At 34.0% G+C, this 20,340-nt stretch overlaps 1 protein-coding gene across 3 annotated transcripts; it reads left to right on the plus strand.

The window, feature by feature from the left end:
• The first annotated feature begins 71 nt into the window (after positions 1–71).
• LOC132558652 (galactocerebrosidase-like) lies at positions 72–17,917 on the plus strand. 3 transcript variants are annotated; one of them, XM_060223249.1, is made up of 18 exons: positions 72–268; positions 1,346–1,414; positions 1,809–1,872; positions 2,691–2,779; positions 3,049–3,213; positions 3,604–3,642; positions 3,749–3,876; positions 4,524–4,641; positions 5,558–5,595; positions 5,882–6,006; positions 7,521–7,660; positions 7,930–8,019; positions 8,474–8,566; positions 8,990–9,131; positions 9,891–10,056; positions 13,349–13,518; positions 13,814–13,890; positions 14,593–17,917. In XM_060223249.1, the coding sequence occupies exons 1-18, from the start codon at positions 128–130 to the stop codon at positions 14,761–14,763; spliced, it is 2,025 nt and encodes a 674-aa protein (XP_060079232.1). In that variant the 5' UTR covers positions 72–127; the 3' UTR covers positions 14,764–17,917. The 3 variants fall into 3 exon arrangements, 2 of the variants coding, with proteins under 2 accessions (XP_060079232.1, XP_060079231.1); XM_060223248.1 differs by lacking the exon at positions 9,891–10,056 and adding an exon at positions 11,062–11,236; XR_009554561.1 differs by lacking the exons at positions 13,814–13,890; positions 14,593–17,917 and having other exon boundaries at positions 9,891–10,841; positions 13,349–13,404.
• Positions 17,918–20,340: the final 2,423 nt, after the last annotated feature.

The raw sequence follows: 20,340 nt of genomic DNA on the forward strand, positions 1-20,340 counted from the left end.
CTTAATATCCGGAATTATTTCTTGGACTCCAACTTGTGTTTAGAAGTTCTTCGTTTACTTCCGTCTCTCACATGATCGACTGTTCGATCTTATTTCTCTTTATGGACCAACGAACGCAACTTTGGTGATGATGATGATTGTAACAATAGGAAGGTGCATTGTTCTGTGTGCATTCTTCTCAGTCACGTTTTGTGATGTATATAAAGTGCATACTTCTCCGGGGTTAGGCAGGCGATTTGACGGAATCGGTGGTCTCAGTGGTGGAGGGGTAAGATTATATGGACACCGGATAGATATAAGCGGTCCCGGGAATTTTCGTACCGAAGAATTTTCGTCCTGAGAATTTTCGTACTACTAGTACTATAGAATAGGTTATGTGTGTATAAGGTGTGTATGTTGTGTGTATTAGGTGTATATGGTTTTCAGACCTTACAGCAGACGATGTTGTTTTAGTTAATTATTAAAGATTGTTAACATGATCAATGTGTTGTTTTGTTTATATTACGCGTTTGTGAGGAGGTTTCACCGACTAACAACAGACGCGTACTAGTACTTGGGTAAAAACCAGTCAAATCATTGTATAAACTTCTAAAACATCAAATTTGATTATCAGCACAGCAGAGGGTGTTATAATTGGTTGTTGACACCCTATCTATATAGAACCATAGTGCTATACAATAGTTAGTACGATACTACCTTGGACGAAAATTCCCTTGAACGAAAGTTCCCCTCAGATGAAAATTCTTCGGTACGAAAATGCCCGACATGATATAAGCTTACATATTTTCATATCTGCATATTGTTCACATTTAACTATAAAATGAAATTAATCGTCTATGTCACCACTGTAACATTAAGTTCTGATATTCCTTTCTATACTATCATACTATCCAATCTCAATGTTCAGTTAAAATGAATGGAGAGGTTGCAACATTGGTACTGTTTCTTGTAATTAACAGGTCAGATACATGTACCTGCATATGGATATATATATAAATATATATAGTCTTACATTCTGTAACAGCATGTTACTTATTTGAGCAAATGGGGAATAATTTGAAATAGAAACTCATAAAGTTCTTTTAAACACTTACAACAAAAAAAGGCAACATGTTTTGAAGGCATCTGTTGTTTCATTGTAGCAAAATAAATGAAAAATAACAAAATGTTAATGATTTTCTGTAAAAAATGTGCCTGAATTCGAGTTCTATAAATAGATAAAGAATGCAGAATTCATCCCTATTCCTGGTGTGATTTTTCAGTCGCATACAGAGACAAATATTGTATTAATCATTACATCAATTTTATCATCAAATATCATATAATTGACTTTACTTTATTTCAGGCTACATCTAAGTTGTTAGTAAACTACCCAAAAAAGTACAGAGATCAAATCCTGGATTATCTGTTCAAGGTAAATATGTAAATAAAATGATTTTATATGTTCTAGTAATCTGTTGTTACACATGGTATATTAGTACATACATTTTGGTTGGTATTATTATAAAATCCTGTACCTTTTCCTAGGGCTCAAATTTTGTGGTAATGGGTAATTGATTCAGGAATCAGGGGATTAAGAGACAAGAGTAATGATAAAGTTATTTCAATAACCTTGATCCATTTTCATACGTTATCATTTTTAAAGAGTAATTTCCTGTTAAACAAGACATATATGACACCAAAAATAATGCTGAGACTAAACATATATCTTTAGATATGTCGACCACAATCTCATTTCAGCATTTTCAATGATCAATTTCTGTATCAGTTATTTTCTGCAATTTTAAGAGTTTATTCCCTACTTTCAGCCCAACTTTGCAGCATCTTTACAGATATTAAAAGTAGAAATTGGAGGAGACTCTCAAAGCACAGGTAACTATACCTTTTGGCATATTGAGATCTTAGTCTTTAACTGTCTTTGATTTATATAATTACATACCACATTCATACATATATATATGATCAATGAAGTAATAACGACAGTACAGACAAGTGAATTGTCAAATTTTTAAGGCAACCTGCCCCATTATCATGACACAAGTATTACATAAATTACATCACATACATAGAACATAAAACAAATACAAAGTTACCAATCTAAATCGAGAGCGGTGATGTAAATATTTAGGTTTCTTGATAATCCCTTCAGCTGATGGATTCCAAAGGCCCTTTATAACCATTCCAATTTGTTGAATGGAAGATGGTGATTAAAATATCAAAAATGATTTATATCAATCTTGGTATGTTTTGCACTCTAGACACTGAGTCTATATGTGATCACAATGATAACAATTGCACGTCACACTCTCCGGAAAGTAATCTACCGGTATATCTAGGCCACATTCTAAATGAGGAATTGTTTGATTAAAAATAAGAAAATTTATTGTGAAAAAAAATAAATGTATGTATAGTTATAATATAAAGGAGAATTGCTTTCCTTTCTAATTAACTCTAGTCAGGAAGTAGAAATTTTCAGTTTTATTGGGCAACTCTTCTTTGAGCGAGTTGACGAATCTGGGGACTATTTGACCATGTTCAAAGAAATATTTTTATTTTTGTGCATTTAACTGGTGTTTTTTTATCAAATTACTTTTTATTGTAATAACATATCACTTGTCCATACTGTTGCTATTATTTCATTGATATATATATATATATACACACATGTATTTTGTAACTTTGTATTTAAGAGGGAACAGAGGCATCTCACATGCACAATGAATGGGATGAGAACTACCAGCGTGGATATGAGTGGTGGTTAATGACTGAAGCTAAAAAGGTGAGGAACTAGTCTGTAAAATGTACTTCTCTAAAGTTACTGTATGAATTGTTGATGTAAGCTATAACTTTAACATTGTAGTTCCATACACTTGAGTTAAAAAAAGTTTGACTAACAAAATGAACACACATGCTCTTGAAAAAAACATTTCTGACAACATGAGTGCACATTAGGGTGTTCATGACACAAATGTGAACATCATGTGTTTTGTGCAGATACGCAATCCTTCAGTGGTGTATGATATACATATTATCATATGTATTTTCCAGAGAAATCCTGACATTCTACTGTATGGTCTGCCTTGGGCATTCCCTGGATGGCTTGGTGATGGTCATGACAATCCCTACACTAATGTGACACGCACAGCGGAATATGTGACACGGTGGCTTGTCGGGGCTAAGAAATTTTACAACCTCACCATCGACTATGTAGGGGTAGGTACTGAGACATTTCTGGTTAAGTATCACTTCATGTATCATAGTATTAAAATCACCAATTCAGGCCCGAACTGGTATGTTATAATTTTGGTATATTGTGTGTTGTTTGTCAGCTTACTTACCGCAGGACTCTATTTATATCGTCATGAAAGTATGTAGTTTTTTTCATTGTGCTTTGTTTTTGAACATTCTACAGAACTTATTTTTGAGTACATAGCTGTATGGATGGGTATCACCAGACTAGGGGAGTAATTGTGTGATAGAAAGATTATCTCCTAGAAAGAAGACATTGATTCAGTAGTGACCTTGAGAAAGAGATAGAACACAGTGACTGAAAGTGCATTCATTGTCAGTATGACAATCTATATGATTTTTTTTCTGTTGTAGATTTGGAATGAGAAACCATTTGACGTTTCTTATATCAAGGTGAGTATCAAATAAAGATTTTATTACATGAATTCACATGGGTTTATTTGTCATCACACAATCTGATAGACCTAAACATGTGATACTGAGATTTCTTTCTACTTAGATGCTGAGAGAGAGCCTGGACACGCATCAGCTGGGCCATGTGAAGATCGTGGCAGCAGATGGTGGATGGGAGATTGCAAAGACCATAGAACTGGACAAAGAGCTTGCTGCTGCTGTTGATTTTATTGGGTGAGATTACTAGTACCTGTCTTCAGTCACTGTTTTAGTATTTACAAATCATTTTATATCACTGTTATTTTACTGCAGGTATACCTTGCCCAAAACAAAACATAATTTAAAGGTTAAAGGTCATTCTGAAGCAGAGCAGAAAATATTCAAATATATGCTTTTTTTGAGTAATCTCAAATGACAAAGGGGAGGCTTAACATGAAAAGTGCATTCTGAAAGAAAGAGCTGAGCAATGGATAAAAGTTAAGATTATTCTAATGCTACCAGGGGTTAATTGGTAATCTCTGACTCCAAGAAGTAGGTACACAGATGAGGAATGATAAGTCAATTAAGAGTCAACCATGATATGTAAGTACTGTCTGAGGTATGGATGTTCTAATCCAGGGTATAAAGTTAAGGTATGGACCAAATTCTATACCCAAGATAATGTATCTATTATTCCACATTGGTGTTCCACATGGGATATAAATAGCCCACAAAGGTAGAAGATACAGGTGGAAGAAAACAGGATCATTTATTAGCTTGTCTACTGATATACATCAATAAGGCTTGAGCATAACCTACGATAAGCTTATAGAGAGACAGATGCAATGAATTTGTTCTTTTGTCAGGAATAATGATTAGTGTTTATTTGGTTTAATTACCAGTGTCCACTATCCTGGTACAACAACAACCTCAGAAGCATTAAAAACAGGCAAGCAGCTTTGGTCATCAGAGGACTACAGTACCTACAACGACAACACAGGGGCAGGCTGCTGGGCAAGGGTATGTAGAACAATACAGGGGCAGGCTGCTGGGCAAGGGTATGTAGAACAATACAGGGGCAGGCTGCTGGGCAAGGGTACGTAGAACAATACAGGGGCAGGCTGCTGGGCAAGGGTACGTAGAACAAGACATGGGCAGGCTGCTGGACAAGGGTACGTAGAACAAGACATGGGCAGGCTGCTGGGCAAGGGTACGTAGAACAATACAGGGGCAGGCTGCTGGGCAAGGGTACGTAGAGCAATACAGGGGCAGGCTGCTGGGCAAGGATATGTAGAGCAACACAGGGGCAGGCTGCTGGGCAAGAGTTATAGAACAATACAGAGGCAGGCTACTGGGCAAGGGTATGTAGAACAATACAGGGGCAGGCTGCTGGGCAAGGGTACGTAGAACAATACAGAGGCAGGCTGCTGGGAGAGGGTATGTAGAACAATACAGGGGTAGGCTGCTGGGCAAGGGTACATAGAGCAATACAGGGGCAGGCTGCTGGGCAAGGATATGTAGAACAATACAGGGGTAATCTGCTGGGCAAGGGTATGTAGATCAATACAGGGGCAGGCTGCGGGGCAAGGGTACAGCGTGCATTTTGCTGTATATCTGTATTAGATGTGAACTTCATAACCTTAAATCATTTAGTTCAGTATCTGATTAGATTTGATATTCACGGTCAAAATTCAGGATCAAAGATCACATTTGAACACTTTTGAAATAAAAAGCTTGTGTTCAAAATATCTCATGGATTTCGTAATAGATTTTCCTTTGTAGTTTATTAATACAATATGTATAGTGTCAGAAGGACAATCTACCATAACACAGGAATGTTGAGTTACAGGGATTTTTTTCTTATTCTATGTACATGTATACTGAGATATTATAATACATTATTGTATACTGTTTGAAACATGTTCTTTAATTTCAGATACTGAACCAAAACTTTGTAAATGGCTTCATGACAAGGTTGGTATATATTATACATAGTCAAAGATTGATACGATGAATTCGGTGTACTGGTAAATATTGTTTATATAAAACACCCACTCTTGCCTCAAGTTAGGAGACTGGTTTAATATAACAAATCGATATTTGTTTTATTCAAATATCAAAAGAAATCTTGGAAACAATGAAGCCTATGGTGATTTTTCATGTTTGATAAATATACAAACAATTTGACTGACAATAGTTTACGATGTTGTTGAAACATTCATTACCTGCTAAGTTTGAGTTTGAATTTGGATGGTTACAGTACAATATCATGGAACCTTATAGCCAGCTACTACAATGCCCTACCCTACCCAGGCTGTGGACTGATGACTGCTGACAACCCCTGGAGTGGACATTATGATGTCTCCAACCCTATATGGATGACAGGTGAAAAATAGGTTTGAATGCATAATCAGTGATTCAGTGAAATTTTTAATGGTTTTAGAGAAAAGTATTTTGAAGTTACTAGTAAATGTATCACAATGAATATGTATTTATATGTGGTTTGGTAGCTCAATATTAACATATCACAATGAATATGTATTTATATTTGGTTCGGTGGCTCGGTGTTAACATATCACTATAAATATGTATTTATATGTGGTTCGGTGGCTCGGTGTTAACATATCACAATAAATATGTATTTATATGTGGTTCGGTGGCTCAATGTTAACATATCACTATGAATATGTATTTATATGTGGTTCGGTAGCTCGGTGTTAACATATCACTATAAATATGTATTTATATGTGGTTCGGTGGCTCAGTGTGTTTATATGTGGTTGGGTGGCTCAGTGTTAACATATCACTATAAATATGTATTTATATGTGGTTCGGTGGCTCAATGTTAACATATCACTATAAATATGTATTTATATGTGGTTCGGTGGCTCAATGTTAACATATCACTATAAATATGTATTTATATGTGGTTCGGTGGCTCGGTGTTAACATATCACTATAAATATGTATTTATATGTGGTTCGGTGGCTCAATGTTAACATATCACTATAAATATGTATTTATATGTGGTTGGATGGCTCAGTGTGTTTAGATGTGGTTGGGTGGCTCAGTGTTAACATATCACTATAAATATGTATTTATATGTGGTTCGGTGGCTCAATGTTAACATATCACTATGATTATGTATTTATATGTGGTTCGGTGGCTCGTTGTTAACATATCACTATAAATATGTATTTATATGTGGTTCGGTGGCTCAGTGTTAACATATCACTATGAATATGAATTTAGATGTGGTTCGGTGGTTCAGTGTATTTATATGTGGCTATGTGGCTCAGTGATAATGTATCATTATAAATTTGTTTTTATATGTGGCTGTGTGGCTCAGTGATAATGTATCATTATAAATATGTTTTTATATGTGGCTGTGTGGCTCAGTGATAATGTATCATTATAAATATGTTTTTATATGTGGTTGGGTGGCACAGTGATAATGTATCATTATAAATATGTTTTTATATGTGGCTGTGTGGCTCAGTGATAATGTATCATTATAAATATGGTTTTATATGTGGTTGGGTGGCACAGTGTATTTGTATGTGGTTGGATGGCTCAGTGATATTGCAGTCACCTTTCGCCTAGCTTTTTGTGGTTAGATTCCATGAACGGATGTGAAAAAGTATGGGGTCACCTGCCTGACCAAGTGGGTTTTCTCCTGGTACTCTGGTTTCCTGCCTTTCCCCTTGTTCTTCCATCCAGGCCAAGAAAAGTGATAAATAAAAGCTGATATCTCGTTTTGTTGTAAAATAAACAAAGTTGATATAGAAACATGCATTTTATGTAAGCTTGTTTTGTAGGTTCAGTTATTATATTTTCCTTACTTATCATGAAAAGCTTCATTATGAAACAGTAACCATGTATACTGTTGTATTTTCTAGCTCATACAACTCAGTTTACTTCCCCGGGATGGAAATACCTTCCACATGGCTCTGGAGTTGGAAAGCTGACTCATGGTGGTAGTTATGTGTCACTGGTTAGTCCAGACAACAAAGACCTCACCATCATTATAGAAACTATGGTAATATCCCATTGTTGTCATAGAAACCATTGTAATTTTAATATGATCATAGAAACTTACATAACTTTTACAACATTTAACATGATTGTAGAAACCATAGTAAATGTGTAAACTTAAACATGATTATAGAAACCATTGTAACTTCATAAATTTAAACATTGTGATTGGAAACCATACTAAACTGCAAATGAAATTTAAACATTGACATAAAAATCATGATAGCTTCACATCATTAATATAGATCTAATATTTGTGTTTGTGTCTGACAGAGCCATGACCACTCCCTCTGTATCCGACCTGCACTTCCTGCTTACAAAGTTATTCCACAGAATGTTTCCCTACAACTTAGTGGGGACTTGGTAAGTGACATAGGGTCATGCATAAATGATCCTTTAGGAGGTAAACCAATGACAAATCAGGTTAGATCAGTCGTTTGGGAGGGGGAATAAGGCATCGTGATGATAAAGCTTGTAAAGTAGTTCTCTAACTACATTGATTTGTTTGGTTGATAAGAACAGAGAAGCTTATGAAATCTAGTCAGAGATGACTGGTCAGAGAAATACTACTACATGTTATATATTGTGTGGCAATTATTGTCACAGGTCATTTGAAAAAAAAAAATAGAATAATAATGTTGAGTTGTTTTAAATATGATACCAGTCAACATGGCAATAAAAATGTATTTGTTGGTAGCTGTGCACCCAATATGTCTCGTAGTTCTAATGTTGATGTATGTGGATCATAACTGATAGTAGCTAAGTGAACAGCATTTGTTTTAAACCCTCTGACATAGCCAAAACTTATCACTTTCAGGCAAAGTTGCTGCAGCTGAATGTGTGGTACAGTAAGTTAGCCTTTGGGAACAATGAGACTTCTGTTTTGTTTAAACGACTCTCTCCTGTAAAGGTGAGTATACAGTGTATGTAGAATAGAAATAAGGAATATATTTGTATCTCAGACATCACTGATGTTTTAGACTCAGATGCTTCAGTCCTGGACTCATGGTTTTCATGTGGGATTCACTCAAAAGGACCTTTATATCTCTAAGTAATGCAACTAATCAAAAGTTTGGAAGTGATATTCTGAAATCACCTGTAGAAATCTAACAACGATTAATTGATATAAACCATTCTCACTTAATCTGTTATTTAATGACCATCAGTAATTCTGGTCACCTTTAAGTTTACTGTAAACGAGATGTCTTTGATTACTGTAAGACTACTTTCTGTTATATAAGCAGACTTAACTTAATACCATATCAGGCTTCAGATATAATTTATTCTATATTGAGCTCAAATGTGGTAAAAACATATATTTCGGAAACAACAGGTCCTGAATGGGAAAGTGACACTTTCTGTGGGTGTTGATGAAGTGTATACATTAACGTCCCTCCTAAGGGGAAAAAAAGGCATATATCCAGACCCACCTGCTAGACAGCCATTCCCAGACACCTACTCAGAGGATTTTGAAGGTAAAAATTACCATAGCAACACAATATTAGATTATATACCAAAACTTTGTATTTTTTCATTTAAAATCAATGGTCATTTAGGACATTGTTTAACTCAACATTGTAATTGATTATTTGTTTAACTCAATATTCGTAATTGATTATTTGTTTAACTCAATATTCATAATTGATTATTTGTTTAACTCAATATTCGTAGATTATTTGTTTAACTCAATATTCGTAATTGATTATTTGTTTAACTCAATATTCATAATTGATTATTTGTTTAACTCAATATTCGTAATTGATTATTTGTTTAACTCAATATTCGTAATTGATTATTTGTTTAACTCAATTTTCGTAATTGATTATTTGTTTAACTCAATATTCATAATTGATTATTTGTTTAACTCAATATTCGTAATTGATTATTTGTTTAACTCAATATTCGTAATTGATTATTTGTTTATCTCAATATTTTTTTAATGAAACAAAAAAAAAATTAATATGAAGTATTTGATAAGATTTGTTTGAAGGTTTTTCTGATTTTTGTAAGATTTATAACATATTATTTTTGTCTGGACTGAGAAATAGGTATGATAAATGTTTTGGAAGCCTCAATTCTGGAATAAAGAAAAAACTGTATAAAGGAATAGATGTCATTACAGGTACATGTCCAAGTTGTCAGTTTTCTCCTTATCCCCCCACATGTCTGAGGTTTCAGTTTACATATACACAGCCTTGATTGGTGTAAATGTATGTACATACCCCTATAAACAGGATCCAAGCCCGTGGATTTTACTGAACAAACTGGGTCTTATGAGATTGTATCTGGAGATCAGTCCCATGGCAACGTCCTCCGTCAAGTTGTTCTTCAGACTCCTGTGATCTGGTGCAAGGCTGACACCATCAACAAGTCACTTAACCTCATCGGCAACTCCAAATGGTCAGAATCTGTCTGAGGATCTGATTGGTCGATTATTGTGGACAACATTTACCCAGACACAAAATTCAACTGAAATTGCTCCAAATTATTAAAAAAATTTTCATATGACTTTTGAAGTAGAAACAAATCACACATGAAATATAAGAGGTTGTTATATACAGCAATACATTTCTTTAATGAACAAGTCAGGATATGAATATCAGATCACAATCTCTGAGCTTATCTGAGCTGATCTGAGCTTGCCGGAAACCTAATGGTTTATTTCAATCATGGTCTTAATCAGAAGTTGCACAGACAATAGATCAAGGCCTACTAGGTATTTATTCCCTGTTATTTTTCCATAACAGTATGGGGTATATTTACCTGGTAATCTCTTGTCTGGTAGAGTGGCACTCTGATATCATTATCTTTATGGTAAACTCTGTCTTGGTGTGTTGAGTTTAAATCCATTTTAAATCACTTACCATGGTTTTGCTGAGGCAGAGTTAATCTTGGGTCTGACGATCACATTTGGTTATCTAACTCTTGTATTGATATTCTTCTGTACAAGTTTTTATACTGGAAAAGTAAAGTGTTATTTGTTGTAATTGGTCCTTACTTCAAATTCTTTTACAGATTCTACTAGATAATTTTTTTACATTGCAGAGTTATTTTAATGTTTCTACCCTTAAACAATATGTGATCATAAGAAGCAAGCACTTTAGTGATGCAGACTCGTGATTATTGTTATTGAACATTTTATTTACATCTATAACATGACCTTAAAGAAGAATTTATGCAGAATGGTAAGCATACATGTTCAAGCTTCATGTAGTCCCAGTATATAAGCTTAGATCCTTCATGTCTGATAAAGATTGCCTGGTAACTGATATGACAAGTGTGAACTATAACATTTCATATCATCCATCAGTATATCAACACTACTGCCCCTATCAAATTACAGAACCATCCTTTATTTGACTTATCAAAGGTTTTTCCACAAGACATTGTCTATTATTTTCACAGCTTTTCCTGATTTTTCCGAGCCTTTCAACTTTGCTCAGCAAGTTGGTTCTTTTGAGGTTATAAGGTCAAATGACGCAAGTCACGGCCAGGTGCTTCGACAGGTTGTGCTGAAACCTCCAATCCACTGGTGTCCTTTCCCTCTCATCATGCCCCTAAACCTCATAGGTAGACCATGGTATGTTGCTCACCATTTAAATGTTTGTTTCTCCTTTCTCCGAAAAATCACTGTACATGTATAGAACCTCATTTTAATAAACACTTATTTTCTCTTTAAAAAATAATTCTTCAGGGAAATATTAGAATGTTTATTTGTTGAGGGTTTGTAGGATGTAATAGTTTAAGAGTTTAATAAGATATCTACCTGATTGGTAATGAAATAGGTTTTATCCTTGTTTTGACCTCCATTTTCTATGGTCTTTGTTGTGCTGATTTCTCTTTGTGAGCTAATCCTAGCCTGATAAAGAAAACAGATATGTATCTGCTATTTAAACAACACTTTCCTGGGCAATATATGGGTAATTTGGTAGGGAAAATGTTTGTAGGATACTCATGCCAGTATGTACTGTGATAGAGAAGGTACATAGACAATATCTCGGATGTATTTAGTTTTCTACTTCAGGAAAGCACAATTGCTAAATATAGATGGCATCAGTTATGATGTACAAAATGGCCTCTTTTCTTATCATGTCTCTGATCAGTACCTATTTAGACAGACTGCTGGTAACGCTTTTGACAAGGTCTGTTGTGAGTACAAAGTCAGTAAGGTAATTAATAGGATAGACTTATCTGTTGAAATCATTAAAAAATTAGGGAAATATTTTTAAAAAGTTGGAAATTTATCCTTTATATTCTTTTTATACACTTATTATTCTCTCAAAATAAAGAAAGGTTATTGTGGCAAGGTAGCATGGCAGCATAAATTTATCAAGAGCAGCATTTAACAGAATCATGCTTTTTTGTATATGTTGTTAGGTAGTATTCATAGATAACCTACCTACTGTCACAGATTTTTCTTGGTTTTCTGTCACTTTTAAGATCCATTGCATGCCTTTTAATCAGTCAAACAGATAATAATACATATCAGAATTCATGATTACAAAGTGGATTAGTGTTTTATTGGTGTATGATACAATGATATTTTGTAATTGATAAAAAAAATCTAAAAACGTATTGTTGATGGGTTTCTCCATTTGAACACATTTTTTGAATTTTAAATATTTAAATTGTCATATTCTGTTAAGATGTTTTGGGGATAGTGATATGTTGTCCACAAATGTCACCAGTCACAGCCTCTAGACAATACACGTGTTGTCTTTACAGCACCATTGCACCATGACGCATGATTAAATATTTTTAGTTAAAAAGTAAAAAAATTAAATATTTTTGTGTGGAGTGATTTCAATTCTTGCTGTGTGGTAACCATGACTTTGGTTATCAATAACATCTAATCTCCTGTCCTACTACGTGGTGTCCTCAAGTTCCTTGTTTTCTTTATAATGTTGAATGTCAACTTTATCTTGTGTGCTTAAAGCCTGCTATTGATCTGTTAACATATCTCCACCACCATTAATGATGTTCTCTCCTATATACAAATGCATTGTTTCTGTAGAAGTATAATTTTATATTAGTATATATCAAGTTATCTATTATTCTTGTTTCATACAAATTGCACAAAATTGAAAATCAAATTTCTGTGTTTAAATTTCTGCTTATTCATATTATCATATAAATTTGTTATAAATTTCAATATGCAAAAACTGCCTACATATGAAATGTTGATTAACAAATCAATACAACAGTTCAGCCATTGTTCTGTCCTTTTTAGGATTGATTTGTATTTAGATTCCTTCACAGTACCATTGGGTTAGATCTGATTTACTGTGTTATGTTTATATTGATATCTCTGATTTTACTAAGAGTTGTCAAATATTATAGATTAAAAAGATGGGTGTTATCTTGTTCATATTTGCATGGTTTCAAATTATCGTCTACCATTAACCCCATAATGCATTTACGAAATACTATTTCTTAGAATATAGCATGGAACTCTTTTGCTTGTCTCTCTAGTGTAGCATATCTCTTTAAGAGGAATTGTTAAAGATAGAGGCAGATCCTGGGGTATCCTTGTTAAAATATACACTAGATTGTATGTAATTCCTAAATCAGTGTAATTCTGTTGTCCTTCAAGCTTCCTAATCTATATGTAACAGTTAGCCATAACATGTAGAAAGTCAGAGAATTATCTGTGTAACTGTGATGATTACCTCCCTTGATTTACATGACACAGGTCTGACGTGTATGTGAGTACAGATGTGGCCATTGGTCCTGTTAACGGTACGACTGGAGTATTTGTGGCAGCCCGTGTGGATCAGGGTGGATGTCAGTCGTGGCATGCGAAGGGGATCTTTTTCTTTCTGTTTCCTAGTGAGAAGAAATTCATACTGACCAATGATTTAGGTAATTATCTGTGTGTCAGGAGCTGGTGTTTAAAACTAAACTAAAACCCAGAATACAACAGTAACCTTATTATTTAGCCTTCAAAACTTCATTTCATTACTTCATCTTCTTTATATAGATAGAATAATGTACATCAGTTGTTAAATAACTAGCTGTCTGATTCTGGTGTGCATTCTGCATTATAGTCTATGGTATTTATATCAATCACATTGTTGGTCAGGCCTCCTAGGTCTTCACTGCTCTGAATTCATGTGTAACAGGACATGTTATATGGTGTATGACATTGATGTTGCAGCCAGAACGATTCCGTTGAAGGAAGGGGAGGCAACTGAAGCTGTACTGGGTTGGAACACTCTAGAACTGGCTCTGGAGGTATGTTTTTGTTACAACAGTCACTTAACTGTAGACCAGTGAAAAGGAAATAGAATAGTAATAGTTTGGTTTATGAAAAATACACATTTCTCACCAGGAAGCCCTTATTGCTACTAAGGAAATCATATGAAAATATTTTCTATTAATTTGTTTCGGTCATTTTTGGCCGGGTTGCACAAAGTGGGCAGGGAAAAGGGGTACCAGTTTTGTAGAATTAACTCCTCCTAGAGTTTTTGATGTAGAAGCTTAAAACTTTGTAGGATGTTTATATATATGCACCATGTACTACGGATTCATTCCGGACATTTTTCTGGATTTTCCGGGCTTTGGAACTTAGTTGTTTTCAGCAGTTTGGCCGGGAAAAGGGGTACCAGTAGAGTTTTTGACGTAGAAGCTTGAAAGTTTGTAGGATGTTTATATATATGAAACACCCTTAACTGTCCTATATATACCAAATAACACTGCACTCATCCCACAACTCGGCCAATTGTGGCTTTGCCCCATTTTTATAAATCAATTTTCAGATCATACAGTGAGTTTTAAGAAGACAGTCAGATGTTCCAGCCTTCTTTATTTAACAAAGAGCTGGGTAGTTTAAGATGTTCAATTCTGTGAACTTGAAAAAAAACTGATAAACTTATCACAAGATGTGTTGCTAAATGCTGTTGATATGATGTTCATTGTTATATACTTATATTGCAGGGGAATCGTGCATTTGGCAGACTTAATAAACAGACACTGTTTAATATCACTGTGCCTAGTACACCAGCCCATGGATTTGTTGCCATAGGAACTGATTCATTTGGAATTGCAGATTTTGATAATGTCCATATTAAAAGTACCAGTAGGAAAGGACCATACATCAAACATTGACTGGAACTGAATCCTGTCTCAATATCCTGAATTGTTACCAGAATTGCCAATGTTAATATATATACATTTGTAAAAGGTTTAGATGTAATTTTGAAAGTTTTAACATACCTTGGTATTTTACCTGTAGAATATACAGGAAATTATTTTAAGCACAATCAGTTGTTTTGGCAAAATGTATAATTATCATGTGTTCACACAATCAAGATATCATCACATTTAAGGAGTTTTTCGGCTGTTTTACAAGTTAGACACCTGTTGATGTCAGGAATAGTCATTGATTTATTTTTTGGTACTTGTGTAAATGGAACGGTTATTTTTGTTATGGAAGAGTCACATGTTATTTTTGTACTGCTAATCATTGTTGATTTCTACTGCCACAAATACTTTATTTCTCTCTATCTGGTCTCAAAATGCGGTGTTTCAGTTATGTTGTGATGTATGTATATATTTTTTATATTATACAAATAACTAAAGGAAATGCTGTACTTAGTTCATTTATATCAGGAGTAAAGTGCTAAAATAGCATTACCATTGAAATAACATTACCATTAAAGTAAGGTTACCATTACCTTCAAAATGATATTACCATCAAAATAGCGTTACTATCAAAATAATGTCACCTTGAAAATAAGGTTACCACTAAAATGAAGTTCTCACTAAAACAAAGTCATCTCTATAAAGAGTATGTGCTTAAGTACACATTTGATAGATCTTGATGTCAGTTATGTTTAATATAAACATGTATTTATTTCTTAATTTCCTTAATTAAGTTTTGCTAAATGTCCTATTTTACTTGGTATTTGTTTTACTTAAAAGAAACATCGTTTTTTCATAGCTTTTTATACCAGATTATTCAGTCAATCTTAAAATTGTATCCTCTATGTTCTTAATTGTATGAAAGTGATATTTTTCCAATATTTGTATCATTATTTCCATGTTTACATTGGACTATTTATTTTCCAAACAGCTGATATCATAGTGTTTATGGTACTTTTGAAATTGCCCAGATCTGAAATTTCATTTCCCCTGTACTTATTCTCTTTACATGTCAAGTTTACAATTTCAGAGCAATTGTCTTCGTCTAGTTGAACTTTTTTTCTATTTGTTTTTATTTTGTATACAACTATCACTAATGAGTTTTTGTGAGTTTGTGATAGCACAAACCTGGAAAAATCTGATAATGTTTTCTAAAGAGCTTGGTCACAGACAAGATCTCAAGACAAGTTTGTAAAACTTCTACTGAACATCAGGACATCAACTGTTAAAGAGGGACTTTACAAAGAAATGATCTAACTCAAAAAATTTCTATTGGACTGATACTGTTATTTTAACTTTATCAGTCTTTTATCACTATCTTACAGAAATTTCTGTGACAAAACTTTAACTATTTCCGGTCATCTATAAAATGTTCTGTTTAATATCATTTCAGTATGATGTTCTGATGCTAGGAATATATATACTTGCTTTATAATGTTGATATTTCAATAGATACTTGTATGTGCTATATGTTATTTCATTTATATAAGATAGACTGCCTAGATGATTTAGGATGTAAATATGTGTAAGATTGACCAATGATGTTCCATATTGACTGTGATAATCTCCCTGATGCTGACTATACAGCCTTCATTTGAGAGGTCTTATAGCTAAACATGTTAATGATCCACTTGTTGTGTGCCTTATATATATAAAAAAAACTTGGGAGAAAACACACAGCAATGTGATATGTTTGGCCACTAAAAAATCTTACCCTACAGGTTGAGATTACTCTCATCTCAATCTCCAGTGGGTGAACAATTCTAGTACACACCTGATACATTTTACACGATAAAGCTTTTTTTTTTTTTTTTTTCTTATCTTACGATGATTTAAAGAGGTATTTTAATAGATTTTACTTAACATGCATTTGAAAAATAACTAAAAAAGAAGAGCACCAAGTCCTGAAGCCAGATAGATCAATAGTATATACTACTTTCTTCTCTAGCTGATTTCCGACATGTTTCAGCTTCAAAGGCAGGCTGTCATCAGGACTTAAGCAATTGGTGCTCTCCTTTTTTTGTCTTTTAGTTGTTATCTACTTGTTAAGAAACCTCTGAATACCAATAGGTACTCTCCTGAGGCCTAGAAAATGATCCTCAACACACAACTTAGCAGCATGTTGGTGCTTCAGAAATTTCTTCAGCTGGAGATATTTCTTGTCTGACTAATTAAGATGTTTTTCTTTTTATTTTACTATTTTGTATAAGTGGCTACTGTATGAATCTGAGACTTCAATCAGCAATACTTTGTCAGTCTCTTAGATACTCTCCGGTTATAACTAAAGATCTCCTAAATATCCTAAAAAAAATAAAACAGGTATATTTTCTGTAAAAGTAAACAAATGCAGATTTATTTATGTAAGACACTATTATATTTTAGGTCAGGCCTAATTTTTGCAGTTGGCTTGACTTCAAGATTTTAGGGTTCAACATTTGACAATCCACTGAGCTGCTACATGTAACTGAAGGATTGATATATTGTATAATGGTAGTCAAGTGTTTTACATTCTGTATAGTAAATATATATTATCTACAATAGCTTGGTACATATGATTCACTGATTACAGGTAGACGTATGATAGACATAATCAATGATAGTGGTAACTGATCTACTGAATACATAACATGGCTGATGTATATATGATGAACAACAGCTGATAAATAGATCTACTGTACAGCTGTTACTTATATAAATCTTCCATCCTACATGTATCTATGATCCTGACTTATACTTCTGCGTAACAACCTGGATCTGGTAAAATTTACATAATTTTGGAAATGTACATTCTATGATGGATGAGACATGTGTTAAAACTTAATTATTTGTAGACTTATTAAAACTGATGAATGACTTAGTTTACTGGTTGCTAAACACGACCTATAGTAAAGTGTAAACAAAATCATTGTTCAATTTAAGTCGGTTTGCAATTTTTGCAATATTTCTCCTGAGTGGATGTCATTTCTGATGGTATCTATATTTTTGTACTTAAATGATAATGTTATAAAATCTGATTTGGTGTGAGTGTGATGTAATTGATTATCTAGGTACTAAATTATTTCTATCTGTTTGTTTTTTAAATACTCTACATTCCTATTAAATGAATGCTGAATTCAAATGTTTGTTTATTATCATTGTTTCTAATTGTTTGTGGTGCCAATAATAATATGCTTGACATACATGTACATTAATCACGTAATGAAAGTATGTTATCAATACAGCCACATGAATGAGGCAGGAGTTTTACTCTCCTATATCAGACCATGTTCTTAATACCTTCAGGTACAAATCTCATTGTTAAAGTTGTTAAAAACTTGTTATTAAAGTGAAATATTTAGCAGTTGTGTTTTCTGCTAATGATCATAAGTCTATAAGAATTAACCTGTGAAAAAAATGTCAGAAAATGATAAAGTAGATTATGATGATGGTGGGCTATTATGACGATGGTGTGCTATTCAAATCGTCCTACGTCTCTAATCCATAGTCCATCTGTCCATAAACAAATTTAGCCTACCATCATCAGATGGTTGGCTTTTCACATCGCCCTTCATCCATGGCCATCTGTCCGTCTGTTCCTCCATCTGTCTGTCCATAGACAATTTTTTGTTATATCTCTTTCTTGACAAGTAGTAGATGGATCTTCCTCAAATTTCAGAATATGTAGGTTCTCTTTGATCTCTAGTTGTGCCTGCTTGATTTTGGGACTGACCAGAAAAACAAATGGCTGACAGGCGGCCATCTTGGATTTTTTCAATGAAGTTTGTTATTGCTATTTCTTGAGAAGTAACGGATGGGTCTTTCTTACATTTCATTTATAGGTTCCCCTTTGTCCCTAACCAAACTTCTATACCTAAATATCTCAAACATGACTAGTAATTTCTGGAAAAATGCAAATTAACTGTTTCCTGCTACCCTAGTTGTGCCAATTAGATTTTGGGTCTGAACAGAAAAACAAAATGGCCGACAGGTGGCATATTGGATTTTGATTTTGCAAGTTTATTATCACTATTTCTTGAGAAGTACTGGGTGGACTTTTCCTCGTGTTCCCTAGCTGTGACTGTTTGATTTTCAGGTCTGATCAGGTAAAAAAGATGGCGGACAGGCGGCCATCTTTTATTTCACCTAGTACAATTTGTTATCCTTATTTCTTAAGAAGCATTGAATGGTCTCTCTCAAATTTCTTATGTAGGTTTTCCTTGATCTCTAGGTTGTGCCCGCTTGATTTTGAGACTGATCAGAGAAAATCAGGTGGCCTACAGACCATCATCATGGATTTGGTAGTTTAAGATTATCCTCGCTATTTCTGCAAAGGAATGTTTAATTTTCTTATCATTAGGAGCAAAAAACAGAGAAGACATTAGAAAAGTAAGGGAAAAGATTCAGCTTTCAAAGAACAAATAAAGACTAAACAATGGTGGGCGCCAAGATCTCTCTGGGATCTCTTGTTTCAGATCAAATGCTTTAAAATTTGTTAGGCTTTGATCAGGTATGGTTGAATTGATCCGAGTTATCATAATAAAGGGGTTATAAAGGCGACGTACGAGACCTAAGGAGTCCGCCAGTATTCGGTCATATGAAGGATGGGGAGACAACAGACGAAATAGTAAGTATTCCCCTACTGGAATGGTTTATATACATTTTAGTCATCCCTTTAAGTGTGTGTGCATCCATGATAACATCGTGTACAAGATATCTCCGGAACCCAACAGTAGGATGCACCATCATTTATGTCACGTCATGTATCTTTTTACCTGGCAGGGAGATGTGTGATGGGTTAAACAATCATGTTTACAAAATCGTAATAAAAATTTCAGATCGATAGGATGAGGGGAAATTATTACAAATGTATGGTAAACAGAGATCATAAAGGAATATGATTAAGACCAGGTGTTCCGAAAGAGCAAGTTCCTTCCTTTCTACGTTAATGTCATTTTCTGAAAATATAGATCTGGCCAACAACAACTACCTTATATTACAAGAAGTAACGAACAGACGTGATCTCATACCGCGCAGGTGACTAGAAATATACAAAGTTTGTTGTCATTAGTTGTCGACAATTAATGAGATATATGGTAGGAAGTAATCACAGGGTAGAGAGACCTTAATGGTCACGAATTTGACAATGACAACAGTCATTCATTATCACTTCGTGTCTTCCAAAACATGACACCAACGATATCCCATATTTCCTTTATTGTAATATTAGACATCTCTGTAGTATAAAGAAAATAGTCTGAAGTATTAGATACGTTCCATGTGGATTCTTGTTATAAAATGTGTTTATTCTGTTTATTTTAGTCAGGCTCCGTTTATTTTGACTTTCATTAAGCGGTCGTTCGGAATGTCCAAATAACTGGCAAAGTTCTCTACCTAACAATGTCATTTAAATATACAACAATATGAAGACTTAAACAGTAAGACCATCAGCCATTTATATATATATCACTAATTCCTTGATCCCTCGATCACACAGTGGATTACAATATGACCTAAGTTAAATACGACTTACCCTGAACTAGTTCGGCCTAATGAACGACCGCC

Source organism: Ylistrum balloti, unplaced genomic scaffold (assembly GCF_031769215.1).
Source record: "Ylistrum balloti isolate Yb309-2 unplaced genomic scaffold, AGI_CSIRO_Ybal_v1 Utg370806, whole genome shotgun sequence".
Lineage (NCBI taxonomy): Eukaryota > Metazoa > Mollusca > Bivalvia > Pectinida > Pectinidae > Ylistrum > Ylistrum balloti.